The sequence below is a fragment of the Mus pahari genome, chromosome 10 (genome assembly GCF_900095145.1).
Source record: "Mus pahari chromosome 10, PAHARI_EIJ_v1.1, whole genome shotgun sequence".
Taxonomy (NCBI): Eukaryota; Metazoa; Chordata; class Mammalia; order Rodentia; family Muridae; genus Mus; species Mus pahari.
Genome location: NC_034599.1, coordinates 107,917,551 through 107,931,357, shown reverse-complemented (window position 1 = coordinate 107,931,357; position 13,807 = coordinate 107,917,551). Strand labels below are relative to the sequence as shown.

Below are 13,807 nucleotides of genomic sequence, written 5' to 3'. Positions count from 1 at the left end.
TTTTGGTTTTTCGAGACAGGGTTTCTCTGTATAGCTCTGGCTGTCCTGGGAACTCACTCTGTAGACCAGGCTGACCTCGAACTCAGAAATCCACCTGCCTCTGCCTCCCAAGTGCTGGGATTAAAGGCGTGTGCCATCACGCCCGGCGGCAAAGCTTTATAGTAAGCTGCAAGCACGGAATATGTGTGCAAGCATCTAATTGGAAAGTTCCTGTGGCCTTTAACACAGTTGGCTGGTGCTGGGAGTCAGATCATAAACTTAACTTCCTCTCCCCTCTGCATTGGTGGTCATTAGGCAAGGGGTAGGGCTTGTAACACAAGCTGCAGGTTTGTTGAGGGAATGACCTGGAGATGCTGGTCTTGTTGGGGATTAGTCTAGAGACTAGAGCTAGGCTCAGGTTTTGTTGGGGAGGGGGGGCAACTTGGAAACCAGTGCTAGGTACCAATCTGTTAGTCTACCTGAGTTCAAACTTAGGTCAGGTGCTCTAACATGGAGTGTGAACTTAAACGCTTTGGCATCTCATCAGTTGCAGAGTTTGTATTAGTTTGTGTTTTGAGCCAGCTTCCTCCTGCTTTATCACCCAGGCTGGACTCAAACTCAGCCTCCCAGGGTTGAGATGGCAGCTGTGCGCTACCACACCCAGCTCATGATTAATTCTCTTCATAACTGGAGCCAGCATGGCGCAGAACACTGCAGATGTGAGCTATGGGCGCCGTTAGCATGGCAGGACGCCTGGGGACGCTAAGTGCTGCCCTGTCCCTTTCATCTAGTTCCAGAGAAGTGATATATGTCAATTCTGGTTGAAAACATTGAAGGGGACAGCAACAGTGTGTGGGGAAGATGGCTCAGTGGGAAAGGGGGCTTGCCATCAAGCATGACTACCTGAGTTCAACCCCTACAAGCCACCTGGCAAAAGAAAAGAACTGATTCTCCCAAGTTATTCTCTGACTTCCACGTGAGCACCTTTGGCACGAGTTGTTGATAAAATTCCTTCTCCGGGGGAGACACAAACACCAAACACCATTAACCGCTCAGCCTAGGGTGCCAAGTCAAACAGAGGCAGGATTCCATCAACAGTGCACTCTAGTGAACCCATGAGTTTATGGGGCTTCCTTACAGAGCGGGGATGACCCACACAAAAGGCTACATACACCCCAGCAGAGATGATGCTTTTCCCATTGCAGCATAGGTGTGGCCCCTCACCCCACAAGAGGCCTAGACACCATAGTCCCTCCCCAGACCCTGAGCAGCTAGGCAGTACTGATTGGGGGGGGGGGGAGTGGTAGGAGGTTGAATTGAGGGTCTCATGACGCTCCCGCCTCCAGGAGGGACATAACCAGTCATCAAGATCCCCTGGGATGTTCCTTTGCTAGGGAGCTCAGCTGAATGGCCCAGGCGTTTGTGAGAGGGCATTTGGCTGAGAGGACTGATGGCCCTGTTCAGTGTAAATAAGAGCCTCCTCTACCCTCCCGCCACCACACCATTCCAAAGAAAGGAGTGTAACTTTTTAAAAAGTTTTATTGATTTGTCCTCCTCCCCGACCCCTTCCCAGCATTGCAAAACAGAGTTTGCAGTCCTGGAGGAGGGAACCAAACCCACAGCCAGCCTTCAGTGCCTAGGTGTCCTGTGTGCTAAAGCAGCCATTGAGAACTCTGAAGCAGAGGGAGGAGGGGCTCTGGGAGTTCCAGGCCAGCCTGGGCTACACAGTGAAAGACAGGAAGGAAGGAAGGAAGGAAGGAAGGAAGGAAGGAAGGAAGGGAGGGAGGGAGGGAGGGAGGGAGGGAGGGAGGAAGATTTTCCTGCAAAGTAAAATATTTCATATATGACCCTTTTGTTGTTGTTCTTGTTTCTTGGTTTTTATTTTTCGAGACAGGGTTTCTCTGTGCGACCTCGGCTGTCCTGGAACTCACTGTTATAGACCAGGCTATCCTTGAACTCAGAGCTCCACCCTGCCTCTGTCTCAGTGCTGGAATTAGAGGCCAAGATGGCACCACCACCCCACCCATCTCTCATTACATTTTTACACTTGTGTATCAAGTACTTTTTTTTTTTTTTTTTTTTTGGTTTTTCGAGACAGGGTTTCTCTGTGTAGTCCTGGCTGTCCTAGAACTCACTTTGTACACCAGGCTGGCCTCAAACTCAGAAATCTGCCTGCCTCTCCTCCCAAGTGCTGGGATTAAAGGCGTGCGCCACCACTGCCCGGCATCAAGTACTTTTCTAATATCAAATACCCTCTGCCACCATTAGTCATCTTTTGTGTCACACCCTGTCACGCCACACCGTGCCCTACCCTGCCCTGCCCTGCCCCACCCTACCCCTTTTATTTTGCTTTAGACTATGCAGCCAGGAATTTATGGTCTTCCTGTGTCAGCCTCCAAGATGTGGAGATTATAGGTGGGTGCCACCACCCCAGGCTTTAGGGCTTTCTATTTGAAAACCTCCAAATTCTTAGTCAAGTGTGTAGTACATAACTGTAATTCATGTAGTAGATAACTGTAATTCCAGCCCTCAGCTAACCAAGGCAGGAGGAATTTAAGGGCAGCCTGGGCTACATCGTAAGAGCTTGCCATACTACTAGTAATGAGGATGAGGGAAAAGGGCCAGGGGGATGGCTCAGCATCAACTTGGGGGTAGCAGAAGCAGGAGCCAGCAGATTTCCGAGAGTTGGAGGGGGTCAGGTCCCCTGGCCTGAAGTTAGGGATGGTACATGATTATGAACTACCATGTGAGTGCTGAGAATAAAACCCAGGTCTTCTGCAAGAGCACCAAGTGCTCTGAAGCCACCAAGGCATCTCTCAGTGGAGTCCAAACGCCCACTTCATGGCTAAGAAAACCTGTGTTCACAGTTGTGATCCCCAGCCGGGTGTGGTGGCGCATGCCTTGAAAAAACAAACAAACAAACAAACAAAAAACAAACAAACAAAAAAATGTTCAAGGTCATCATTCACTACTTCATGTGTTCCAGGCCACCCTAGGTAACAAGAGGCTCTGATAAGTAAACAAACACATACATACATACACACAGACATGCATACATACATACATACATACACACAGACATGCATACATACATACACACATGCATGCATACATACATACACACAGACATGCATGCATACATAGACATGCATGCATACATACATACACACAGACATGCATGCATACATACATACACACAGACATGCATACATACATACACACATGCATGCATACATACATACACACAGACATGCATGCATACATACATACAGACATGCATGCATACATACATACACACAGACATGCATACATACATACACACACGCATGCATACATACATACACACAGACATGCATACATACACACAGAAATGCATGCATACATACATACATGATACAATGGCAGATTGTTTTGTTGTTGCTGTTGTTTGTTACTGGGTTTGTTTGTCTGTTTGTTTGTTTTTTAAGACAGAGTCTCACTGAGTAACCCTGGCTGACATGGAAATCACTATGTATACACTCTGTTGGCCAGGTTGGCCTTGAAGTCAAAGAGCTCAGACTGCCTCTGCCTCTCAATGGAGGATTTTTTACCCTTCCCTTCTCCCTCTTCCTCTGCCCCCCACCCCCCACCCTTCCTGGACCAGCTCGCTCTGGCCTAAAGGTTTTTTATTTGTTTCGAATTACAGGTGGTTGTGAGTCACCATGTGGTTGCTGGGATTTGAACTCATGGCCTTCGGAAGAGCACTGACTGCTTTTCACCACTGAGCCATCTCACCAGCCCCCAATGGAGGATGTTTAAAAGCAATTTATTTTATTCTTATTTGTAGCAATAGGGATTGAACCTTGTGCCTCCCACTTGCTGTCAATCAGCTCTATCCTCAGCACTCAATTTTCATATTATTTTTATATTTTTATTATGTTTATTTATTTCATTGGGGGCCACAAATATGCCATAGAGCTCATGTGGAGTTCAAAGGACAACTTTCAGAAGTCCATTCCACCATGTAGGTTCTGGGGACTGAACTCAGGTCGTCAGGCTTAGCCGCAAGCACCTTTACCTCTGAGCCATCTTACCAACCCCTGGCGTTTTATTCTGTGAAACAAACTCATTTATGCTGGCAATTATGCCTCGTCTTTCACGGGGGTGTAGGAATGTGAACTCAGGTTCAGACTCCTGTGCACCAGGCACTTAACCCTCTGAGCCTTGTCCTCAACCTCGAGATATCAGCTTTGTATTTTAAATTCCCCCCCCCCATCTCTTGTTAATGGATAAAACCTGAAACACAAACCATTTTGATAACTTAGTGAATCTTGATGTCAGCAAATGAGAGTTGACGAACCCTACTGTTAAGTGTCCAAAGATCTATTTGGTTCTCCTGAGCTGACAAACCTACCTTCATCCATTGCATCTGTATTTCCCTCTTGAAGGGAGATAAAAGCTCCTTAGAAGTTTCTAGGCATTGTCTCTTCAGCCCAAAGTCTGTAATTGCTCATTGGACTGTCGAGAGCAATATTGAAGACAGGCAATTTCACGTGTAGCCTGCTCTGCCAAGAACGAAGATCGCACCCCAGAGGCTGTAGGGGGAGGGGCACACTGAGGCAAAAAGGTGGGCAAGTGGCATTGAGAGTGCATCAAAGCTTCCCTGTGAGACCCTGTGGATGGATGGATGGATGGATGGATGGATGGATGGATGGATGGATGGATGGAGGGATGAATACATGGATGAATGAATGAATGAATGAATGATGAATGAATGATGAATGAAAGTCAAGGGGTTGGACAGGTGCTCAGCAGCTAAGAGCACTGGTTGCTCTTCTTCCACAGGATACTTTGGTTCCCTGTCAGTAGCTCAGAACTGACTATAACTCCAGCTACAGGGGGTCTGACGCCCTCTTCTGGCTTCTGTGGATACTGCACATGAGTGAAGTATATATGCACACATACATATACATGAGAATAATATAAAACTTAAAGGGTAAAAAAATAATGCCAGGGCAATGGCTCAGTGGGTAAAGTGCTTGCTCTGCAAGCCCGAGAGCCCAAGTTCAGTTCCCCAACACCCACTTAGAAAGCCAAATGCTACGGCATGAGTCTGTAGTCCCATGCGTTGGAGTTTGAGGCGGGAAGATCCAAGGGACCTTGCTGACCAGTCAACCTAACCAAACTCCAGGCTAAGGGAAAGACTTCGTCTCAAAAACTAGAGATGGAGAGGGGAAGGCACTTAATAACAACCTCAGGCCTGTACACGCACACACACAAGGGCACACACATGCATGTACCACACATGCACACAAACACCAAGGCCAGAAACATAAATTAAAATAAGCAAATACTTTAGGGTGGGCTGAGAGCCTGGAGGGGCAGTGCACGGCTGTAACCCGAGCACCGTGGAGGCAGAGGCAGAGGGGTCACGAATTCCAGGTCAGAGTGGGCTGTATATCGAAGGCCCTAGGCAGCTTATCAAGAGGTTGTCACAAAATAAGAAAGGGATGGCTACATAGCTAAATAGTAGAACTCCTGTCACACACACACACACACACACACACACACACACACACACACACGGTCTAGGATTGAACCCCAACACCACTGAAAAAAATAGAGAGTCACGTTTTCTAATAATTCTGACCTCATGAAGAGCCCTTCACACTCTGTGGTTTGAGCCCCAACAGCCAAACTCACTTCGTCGCTGTCTATTTATATCAACACCTTCTGGAAGCTAAACTCCCACCCACTCCCGAACTCAGAAGGAAACGGACCAAAGTCAGCACCATACAGGGCTGAGGCTAGCCCAAATGGTGCTTTCTCTTCTTCATGACAAGCCTTTCCATCTCTTAGAAAAGGGTCACTTATGTCACCAATGGTGCTCACGTGGTGCTGGCCTCCACTGTTTTCCAGGGAAGCTCCCTGAACCCAGTGGGGAGCCCTCCTCCTCTGTGGCCGATTTTCTGTTTCAGTTATTTGTGGGTCCGCTCTCCGGCTCCCCGGAAAGCTTCCCTTCTCAGGGCAGGGCCCGCCACCTTGCCAAGGGCTCCTTTCTCAACCACTGGAGCTGGGGGATGGGGATAGGGTCTCCTGTGCCCCCAACCCCCGCCCCAGGCAGGCCTGGAACTCATTATGCAGCCACAATGACCTTCACATCTGAGGCACTGAGATTACAGGCTCTATGCACCACAAGTGACCACCTTTGAACTTTAAAAACTCTAAGCTTACATTCCACCTCATCCCCGGAGACGAGACTCCGGTGTGATTGGTTTGGGGTATTGCCTAGACACAAGGTTAAGGTTACCATGTAACAGTTTGAGGAGCCTAGGTTTGTTCTACTAGTTTCTCTCTCTCTCTCTCTCTCTCTCTCTCTCTCTCTCTCTCTCTCTCTCTCTCTCTCTCTCTTTCCCTCTTTTAGGGCAGAGCCTCACTGTGAAACCAGGCTATACAGATCAGGATGGCCTCCAATTCACACAGACCGGCCCATTTGGGGATTAACAGTTTGTGTCACCACACACAGTCTGACTTGGTGCTTTGAGATGACCCCACTGTGTAGCCTTGACTGACCTAGAACTGGCTATGTAGACCAGGCTGGCCTTGACTCATAGAGACTAATTTGCCTCTGCCTTCAGAGTGCTAGAAATAAACCTATTCTATTGTAAAATTAAATTTATTTTAAACCAGACGTTAATTTAATGAATTTAATTTAATCCAGGTAATTGCCTTTAATCCCAGCATTTGGGAGACAGAGGCAGTCAGATCTCTTGTGAGTTTGAGGCCATTCTGGTCTTTAGCATGTTTCAGACCATCTAGGGCTACACTGCGAGACCCTATCTCAACAAATGAATGAATTAAAATGAGTTTGTTTACTATTGTTAGACTGTGCAATTCTCTTCTTCCTCTGTGGGCCCTGGAGCACTGACTCCCATTAGGATTACATCTTTACTTGCTAAACTAGCTTGCCCTCTCTATTCTTGCTTTTGTTTTGTGATAGGGTCTCATGTTAGCCTCAAACTCACTGTGTAGCTAAGGGTGACATTGAACTGCCGATCGTCCTGACTCTACCTCCCCGACGCTGAGATTACAACACATTCCACCATCTCTGTTGAATGGCCATGGCATGTGCAACCACAGTACAACAGCTTGGATGGCTATTTTGTGAGCAGAGGTCAGTGAAGCTCAGTGAAGCTCTGGCAGGGACAGAAAAGGGGCATGCCCTATGGGTAACCGTATGAGGGGGACATTTCAAGTTTCTGTTTTGACCCTGTGTAGACAAGTTTTTCATCCTGAAATGCAAGGGTACTTGTTTGAGACAAGGTGACAAGGTGGCCTCCTGTTCTTATGTGGCCAAGGATAACCTGGGACTTCAGAATCTTCTCCCTCTGTCTCCCATGTGCTGTGATTACAGGCCAGAGCCACCAGGCGCTAGTGTTTGAACTTCCTGTGTTCAATCTAGCTCTCTACCATCTGAACTACGACGCCACCCTTGTAGAGCAGATACTGCTAGATCAATGGCAGAAGACATTAAAGCTCCAGGCTCACTAGGAAATTCAGGGGTGCCTGGACCTGTCCCGTTTATACGAATTTGACAGCCGTTGCTAGAGCAGGCACAGGCTCTGAGTCCAAATCTGGGTGAATTCATAGTCAACTACTTAGGCTGTCTGGGCTTCACCCTTAAGTGATAGTTGTCCCTGCGCAAAGAGCGATTAGGTGGCACTTCAATAAGTTGGGTCGGGCTTGCTCTGTCTGGCATAGTGACACTCAGCATTAGGAGCTCGGAGCTCCAGTCTGCGCAAAAACATTGGCCTGCACGTGGCCCGCCTGGAACTGAAAGGGAGCCCGTAGGGAGGTGGACTACACATCCCAAGATTCCTCGGGCAGGGGTGGGGCGACACCGGAGGCTGACCCGGCCACCCACCCGGACCAGGCGTGCGCAGTGGTTCTTGGGAGTGGTGGGGCGGGTCCTCCCGGCTGTCAGCTGTGGCCCTAGGCGCCTAGGCGGGGTGGCGGTGGCCATTGGCGGACAGGAGGGCGGGGCGGGGTCGCCCGGAGCGCCTATACTAGGCCGTTCCTGTGTAGGTGAGCAACCGGCCTGGGAGGCACAGTGTGTGTTGCAGCGATCCGGCTTGCAGCAGCGATCCGACTTGGCCCTGGGAGGAAGGCTGTGTGCAGCAGCGATCCGGCTTGGCCATGGCAGCGGCGCCTCTGAAAGTGTGCATCGTGGGCTCGGGGAACTGGTGAGCAGAGGCGGGTGGGCGGCGCGGTCTCCGCCTCCAGGAAGCCCCGGTTCCGGGCCGGCCAGGGCTGCTCGCCCTCTGCTTCAGCGTGGACACCAGGGCACCGCGGGTAGGCAGAGAGGCGGGCCTGCGATCGCCTGTCCAGGTTGGGCACTGCACGGACAGAGGCCACGCCGAGGAACCAGAGCGCTAGGTGCCGGATCAAGCTGGCCCGGGTGGTAGCGCGCACCGCGCCCGCGGGCACCTGTCTGCGCACAGTGCGGTTAGGGCCACCTGCTCGCCATGCCCGGGTACTTGGCAAAACAACCCAAGGGCGTTCTCCATTCTCCCCTGCCGGTCACCCCGTGGAGGAATTTGCAGAAGCTCAGTTGTACTTACTGCAGTTTTGGGGTTGGGGAAACCGAGGCACAGAGAGTGAGAAGGGTCCTTGCTACCTGGGGCAGTGCTGGCTTCAAGAGACAGTTCTCACTTCCTCTGGCGAGTGGTTCCCAATCATGTTAACATGGTATCGAGAAGGGGGACCAAGTCCCCAACCGACCTGGCTGCCAGGACGTGAGGGTCCCAGGGAAAGGTGTTTGCAGAGCGAGGCGTCACCACTGGGCTGTATTTGACTTAACTTGCAAACCGTTTGGTGCTTGGAGGGCTTTGAAGCTCTTCCAGTAGTTTCCATACCTTGGTGATCCTTAACACAAGAGAAGTTAGGGTCTTCGTGAGAAGGAGGCAGACTATGGTGTGTTCCAGACTTTTCCCTCCGCCCAGGGGTGGAACAGCCATTCTCGTGGCTTCTGTCCCCCTCTGTTTTCCTGTGGTCTGACTCACACCACAGTTCAGGCTGCTAGAAGCGGTACAGTGCAGGAGTCCTCGGAGCCACCTGACTGGTCTTTGAAGACTTGGCTCTGAAAGGACTTTTGGAGGAAACCTTAGCTGGCTGTTCTTTTCCATTGCGGCTGGACCGGTGGCCTCTTCCCGGCCTCCTATTGCTGGCCTCTACCCTTGCGTTGGCCTCACTTTTTAGTTGTCTGTCTCCGGGGAGCCCTCCCCTCCGGCCCACTCCTTTACCTGGTGCCTGGCATATGCTATATTAAAAAAAAAAATTTTTTTTTTGAGACAGGTCTTACTTTAGCTCTGGCCTGATACTTGCTGTTAGACCAAGCAATCTACTCACAGAGATCTGATTGCTGCTATTAAAGATGATACAAGGGCCACATTGCCCAGCTCCCCCCTCCCCTTTTGGTGATGGAGATCGAACCTCTTGAGTAATAATGAATGCTCTAGCGTGGAGGAGACTCCTTACATCATCCACACTCAAATTACGTAAAACTACTCTGTTGCTAAGTTAATACATATACTCTGTGTGCTGTTGTAGGTCAGACCCTGGGGCCTTGTTCTTAGGAAGCCACTCTTAAAGTTTTTTTCTTAATTTCTTTTATGTATATGAGTACACCAAAAGAGGGCATCAGATCCCATTACAGGTGGTTGTGAGCCACCATGTGGTTGCTGGGAATTGAACTCAGCACCTCTGGAAGAGCAGTCGGTGCTCTTACCGGCTGAGCCATCTCTCCAGCCCAAGTTTGTTTAATTTTTACTTGTATGGATATGATGAGTTTTTGCCTGTGTATATCTGTAAGTGCTTGTGCCTGGTGCCTGCAGAGCTCAGAAGAGGGCAGAGAATTTCCTGGAACTGAGTTACAGATGGTTGTGAACCACTGTGCGTGCAGGTGCTCGGACCTCTGTGAGAGCAACAAGTGCTCCTGACCGCTGAGCCTTTTCCCCAGCCCCTGTTTTCTTTCTTTTTTGAGACTGGGCCTTGGTACTTGCTATGTAGGCCAGGCTGGCCTTGAACTCACAGATCTTCCAGCCTCTGCTTCCTGAGTGCTGGGATTAAAGGCATGTGCCACCACACCTGTCCATCCCTATTTATTGTGTTTGTGTGAGAGTGAGAGTTCCTGCGAAGTCAGGACAACTTTGGGGAGTTCTTCTGTAAACTCTGGGGGTCCAACTTAGGGCATCAGACTTTTACCTGCTGCCCCACTGTATGCTTTTAGTGTGCTGTCTGAGGCAATGGCAGAAAGCTCTGTGCCCCATCAAATAGGACTCCTGTACTTCAGAGCCTCATGGAGACCTTCAAGTTGGCTTTACCACTTACAACATCAAGGTCACAGGAGAGAAACACCAGCTGCCTTGCTGGCTCTGCCACTGGACAAGCACCCACTGAGCATTATGTTATTGTCTTGAGACTGGGTCCCATTTAACCCAGGTTGGCCTTGTCCCAGTTAAGGATGGTTTTGAACTCCTGCTCCCTGTGCCTCCAAGCCCCTAGTGCTAGGCTCACAGACAGCCTCTTCTTCCCTCTTCTATGCAGTTCCACAGAGGGCAGCCCTTCTGCCAGTTTGTCAGGTGCAGGCAGAAGTGGCCCAGCTCTGCCACGCTAGACTAAGCTGGAACAAGAGCTGTCAAGAGAACTTCTCTGGCCTTTCATGGAGGCTTGGCTGCTAGCCCGAAGCATCTTCATTCTGATGTACTTGGCTGCATTCTTGGGTCCAATCCGGCTCAGGGAGCGAGTAGAACTTGGCCTGTGGCACAGCGATTGAGAAATGTTTGGAAGGTTTGGGTTGGCTGCCTGCCTCCATTACGGGATCAGACAGACAGTTGCTGGCTTTGGACCATTGTCTTAGGTACAGAGTCACTCCAGTCCTAGATAGAGGATCCCCACTTTGCGAGAACTTCCCGATTTAGGGGACTGAAAACACCAGGGAGGGACCAGAAGGGGGCAGAATCGCTCTAATCTGTAATTGCTGCACTTGGGGAGCTGAGACAGGAGGAACACTACAATTAAGAGGCTAACCTGGAGCTGGGCATGGTGGTGCACGCCTTTAATCCTAGCACTTGGGAGGCAGAGGCAGGCAGATTTCTGAGTTCGAGGCCAGCCTGGTCTACAGAGTGAGTTCCAGGACAGCCGGGGCTACACAGAGAAACCCTGTCTCGAAAAACCAAACAAACAAACAAACAAACAAAAAAGAGGCTAACCTGGGCTACATAGTAAGTTCTAGACCAGCCAGAATACAATGAAATCCTGTCTCAAAAAAATGATTGGGGCAGAGAGGGAGGGTTTGGTTCTGGACTGTACACGTGCCAGTGCTTGGCCCTGGTAGGGGCTGTGTTCAGTAGAGTTCCCTGCCCTCTTGACCTTTAGGGTACCATGCTCATTTCAGGAACAGGACACAGTCTCTACTACTAAGTGACTCAGGTGTGAGATAAATAAGGGCTTAGAAGATAAGACTCAAAGATACAAACTGAAGTGGGGTCAGTCTGGCACAAGCCTACATGTTACATTTTAATCAGGGTGGGTTTTCCCCCTTTTTTGGGGGGGGGGTCTTTTATAGCCCAGGCTGGCCATGAACTCAATTCAAAGGATGACTTTGAACTATTTTTTAATATATCCTGTAGAGTTTTATTTATATAACTTTTAAAAAGAAATTTATGTATTTTGTGGGGGTGGGTGTTTTGCCTGCATGTATATCTGCGTACCACATGTATGTCTGGAGCCCTTGGAGGCCAGAAGTAATCATTAGATCCCCTGGCTGGACTTACAGACAGTTGTGAGCCACTATGTGGGTGCTGGGAATCAAACCTATGTCCTTTGGAAGATTAGCAGTGTTCTTAACCTCCTGAGTCATTTCTCCAGTCCCAACTTTGAACTTCTGTTTTTTTGTTTTTTTTTTCCCCAGAAAGAGTTTGTCCTGGAATTCACTCTGTAGATCAGGCTGGCCTTGAACTCAGAAATCCCGCCTGCCTCTGCTTCCCAAGTGCTGGGATTAAAGGCGTGCGCCACCACTGCCCGGCCCAACTTTGAACTTTTGATCCTTCTCCCTCTACTTCCCCAGTGCCGAGACAGTACAGGGACACCACACCATGGGGGGGGGGGGTGTTGGTTGTTGGTTTATTTTTGTGAGACAGGGTTCACTATGAAGACCAGGCTAGACTTGAACTCAGACCTGCCTGTGCACGCCGTGTGCAGCACGTGGCCCAGAGACTCCTTACACCAGGGTCGCCTCTGCAGCTCGTCTTGGTGAGTTGCTCCTTAGAAAGGGGCAGATTTCCCCCTGGAATGACTTCAGCCTTTTGCTCATTTTTCAAACATGAGCCAGCCCTTCCATCCATATCTGGTCCTCAACCACAGGAATGTAAATATTGCTCAAGCAGTTTTTGCAATCAGTGGTTTGAGTATTTATCTAAATAGAGGTGCAGTCACTTATCGCTAAGATGTAGCCATTACCTCTCAGGCCCAAGTGCCTCCCCTAAGCCACCTGATACCAGTGACTGTGAAGGTAGGGTAGGTAAGATACTCTTGACCTGGATGTGGGGACTGGGGCGAGAGGCAACTAGACTGGTGACACAGAGGCCAGAGGAATCTTGAACATCTATTGGAACCACGTGTGCAGGCAGGCACACGCGCGCGTACACACACACACACACACACACACACACACACACATACACACGACATGATAGCATACTCATTGTAATCCCAGCATTTGAGGGGTGGAGGCTGGGAGGATGATGAGCTCAAGCTCCTCCTATGGAGGCAGTTCAAGGCCAGCCTGAGCTACACAGTAAGACCCTGTCTCCACCTTTCAAGGGCTGGCGGTATGTCACGCTGGTAAAACATGAAGCATGCGAGAACCTGAGCTTATGCCTGCCTTAATTGTTACAGGATATTTAACCTGTTTATTTTTAGGGTGTGGCTCAGTCCTTAGCACACACCTTTAATCCCAAACAAGGAAGATAAAGTTAGTTTGTAGAAGAAAGCACCCATGTTTGAAAGTAATGTCTAATTGAAGGGCAAAGTGAATCAGAGAAAGATCTGACAGAAACATATATGTCCAACTCTCTGGAGACAGAGGAAAGGGAAGCTGCTTAAGGGAGAGACAGACAGACAGACAGTACAGGAGGAAGAGAGTACACTACAGGATACAGAAGAGTTTGTGGAGAGTGCTGCAGTAGGATTGAGAGAGAGACTAGAGCAGCACGGAGAGGGAGAAGGAGGTGGGTTTACAGGGAGAGTTTCACAGAGACAGATCAAAGAGAACAAGCTAGACACAGATGAAGACAGAAAGAGCAAGAGAATGGGAAGGAGCCAGAAGATTAGAATAGACTGCTAGAGTAAGTTTGAGGCCAAGCAGAGCAATTCAGAGGCTGAGAGAAAAGCCAGATTGAGCTGGGAGAGGCGTTTGAACCACAACACCTGAGTTGATCCAGTCATCAAGATTCAGAAAAAACCAGGAGCGTGAGTGGATTCAGCAGTAAGTCTCAGAGGCTGAAAACCCTCTAGGCCTAGATGAGGTTGTAGGGAGGCTGGAAGCTTCCAGAACTAGGTCTAGGTTAGCAGAGGAGGCAGCGAGCCTCTCTGACCACTATTAATCAGAATAAAAGTTACTTTTACAAGAGACTGCCTAGAGTTTGAAGCCAACCTGGACTACATAGTCTACATAGTAATTACCAGGCTAGCCTGGACTACATAACATTGTTTCAAAAAAAAAAAAAAATCCGGTTGGGCGGTGGTGGGGCACACCTTTAATCCCAGCACTTGGGAGGCAGAGGCAGGC

General features: G+C 49.4%; 1 protein-coding gene across 1 annotated transcript in view; it reads left to right on the top strand.

Annotated features, from left to right (window-relative positions):
• The first annotated feature begins 7,900 nt into the window (after positions 1–7,900).
• The window catches only part of Gpd1l (glycerol-3-phosphate dehydrogenase 1 like), a 31,364-nt gene continuing 25,457 nt past the window's right edge, over positions 7,901–13,807 (top strand). Inside the window, exon 1 of the mRNA XM_021206848.2 lies at positions 7,901–8,201. Coding sequence (XP_021062507.1) covers positions 8,155–8,201 — 47 coding nt within the window. The 5' untranslated portion in view covers positions 7,901–8,154. The remainder of the gene's footprint in view (positions 8,202–13,807) is intronic.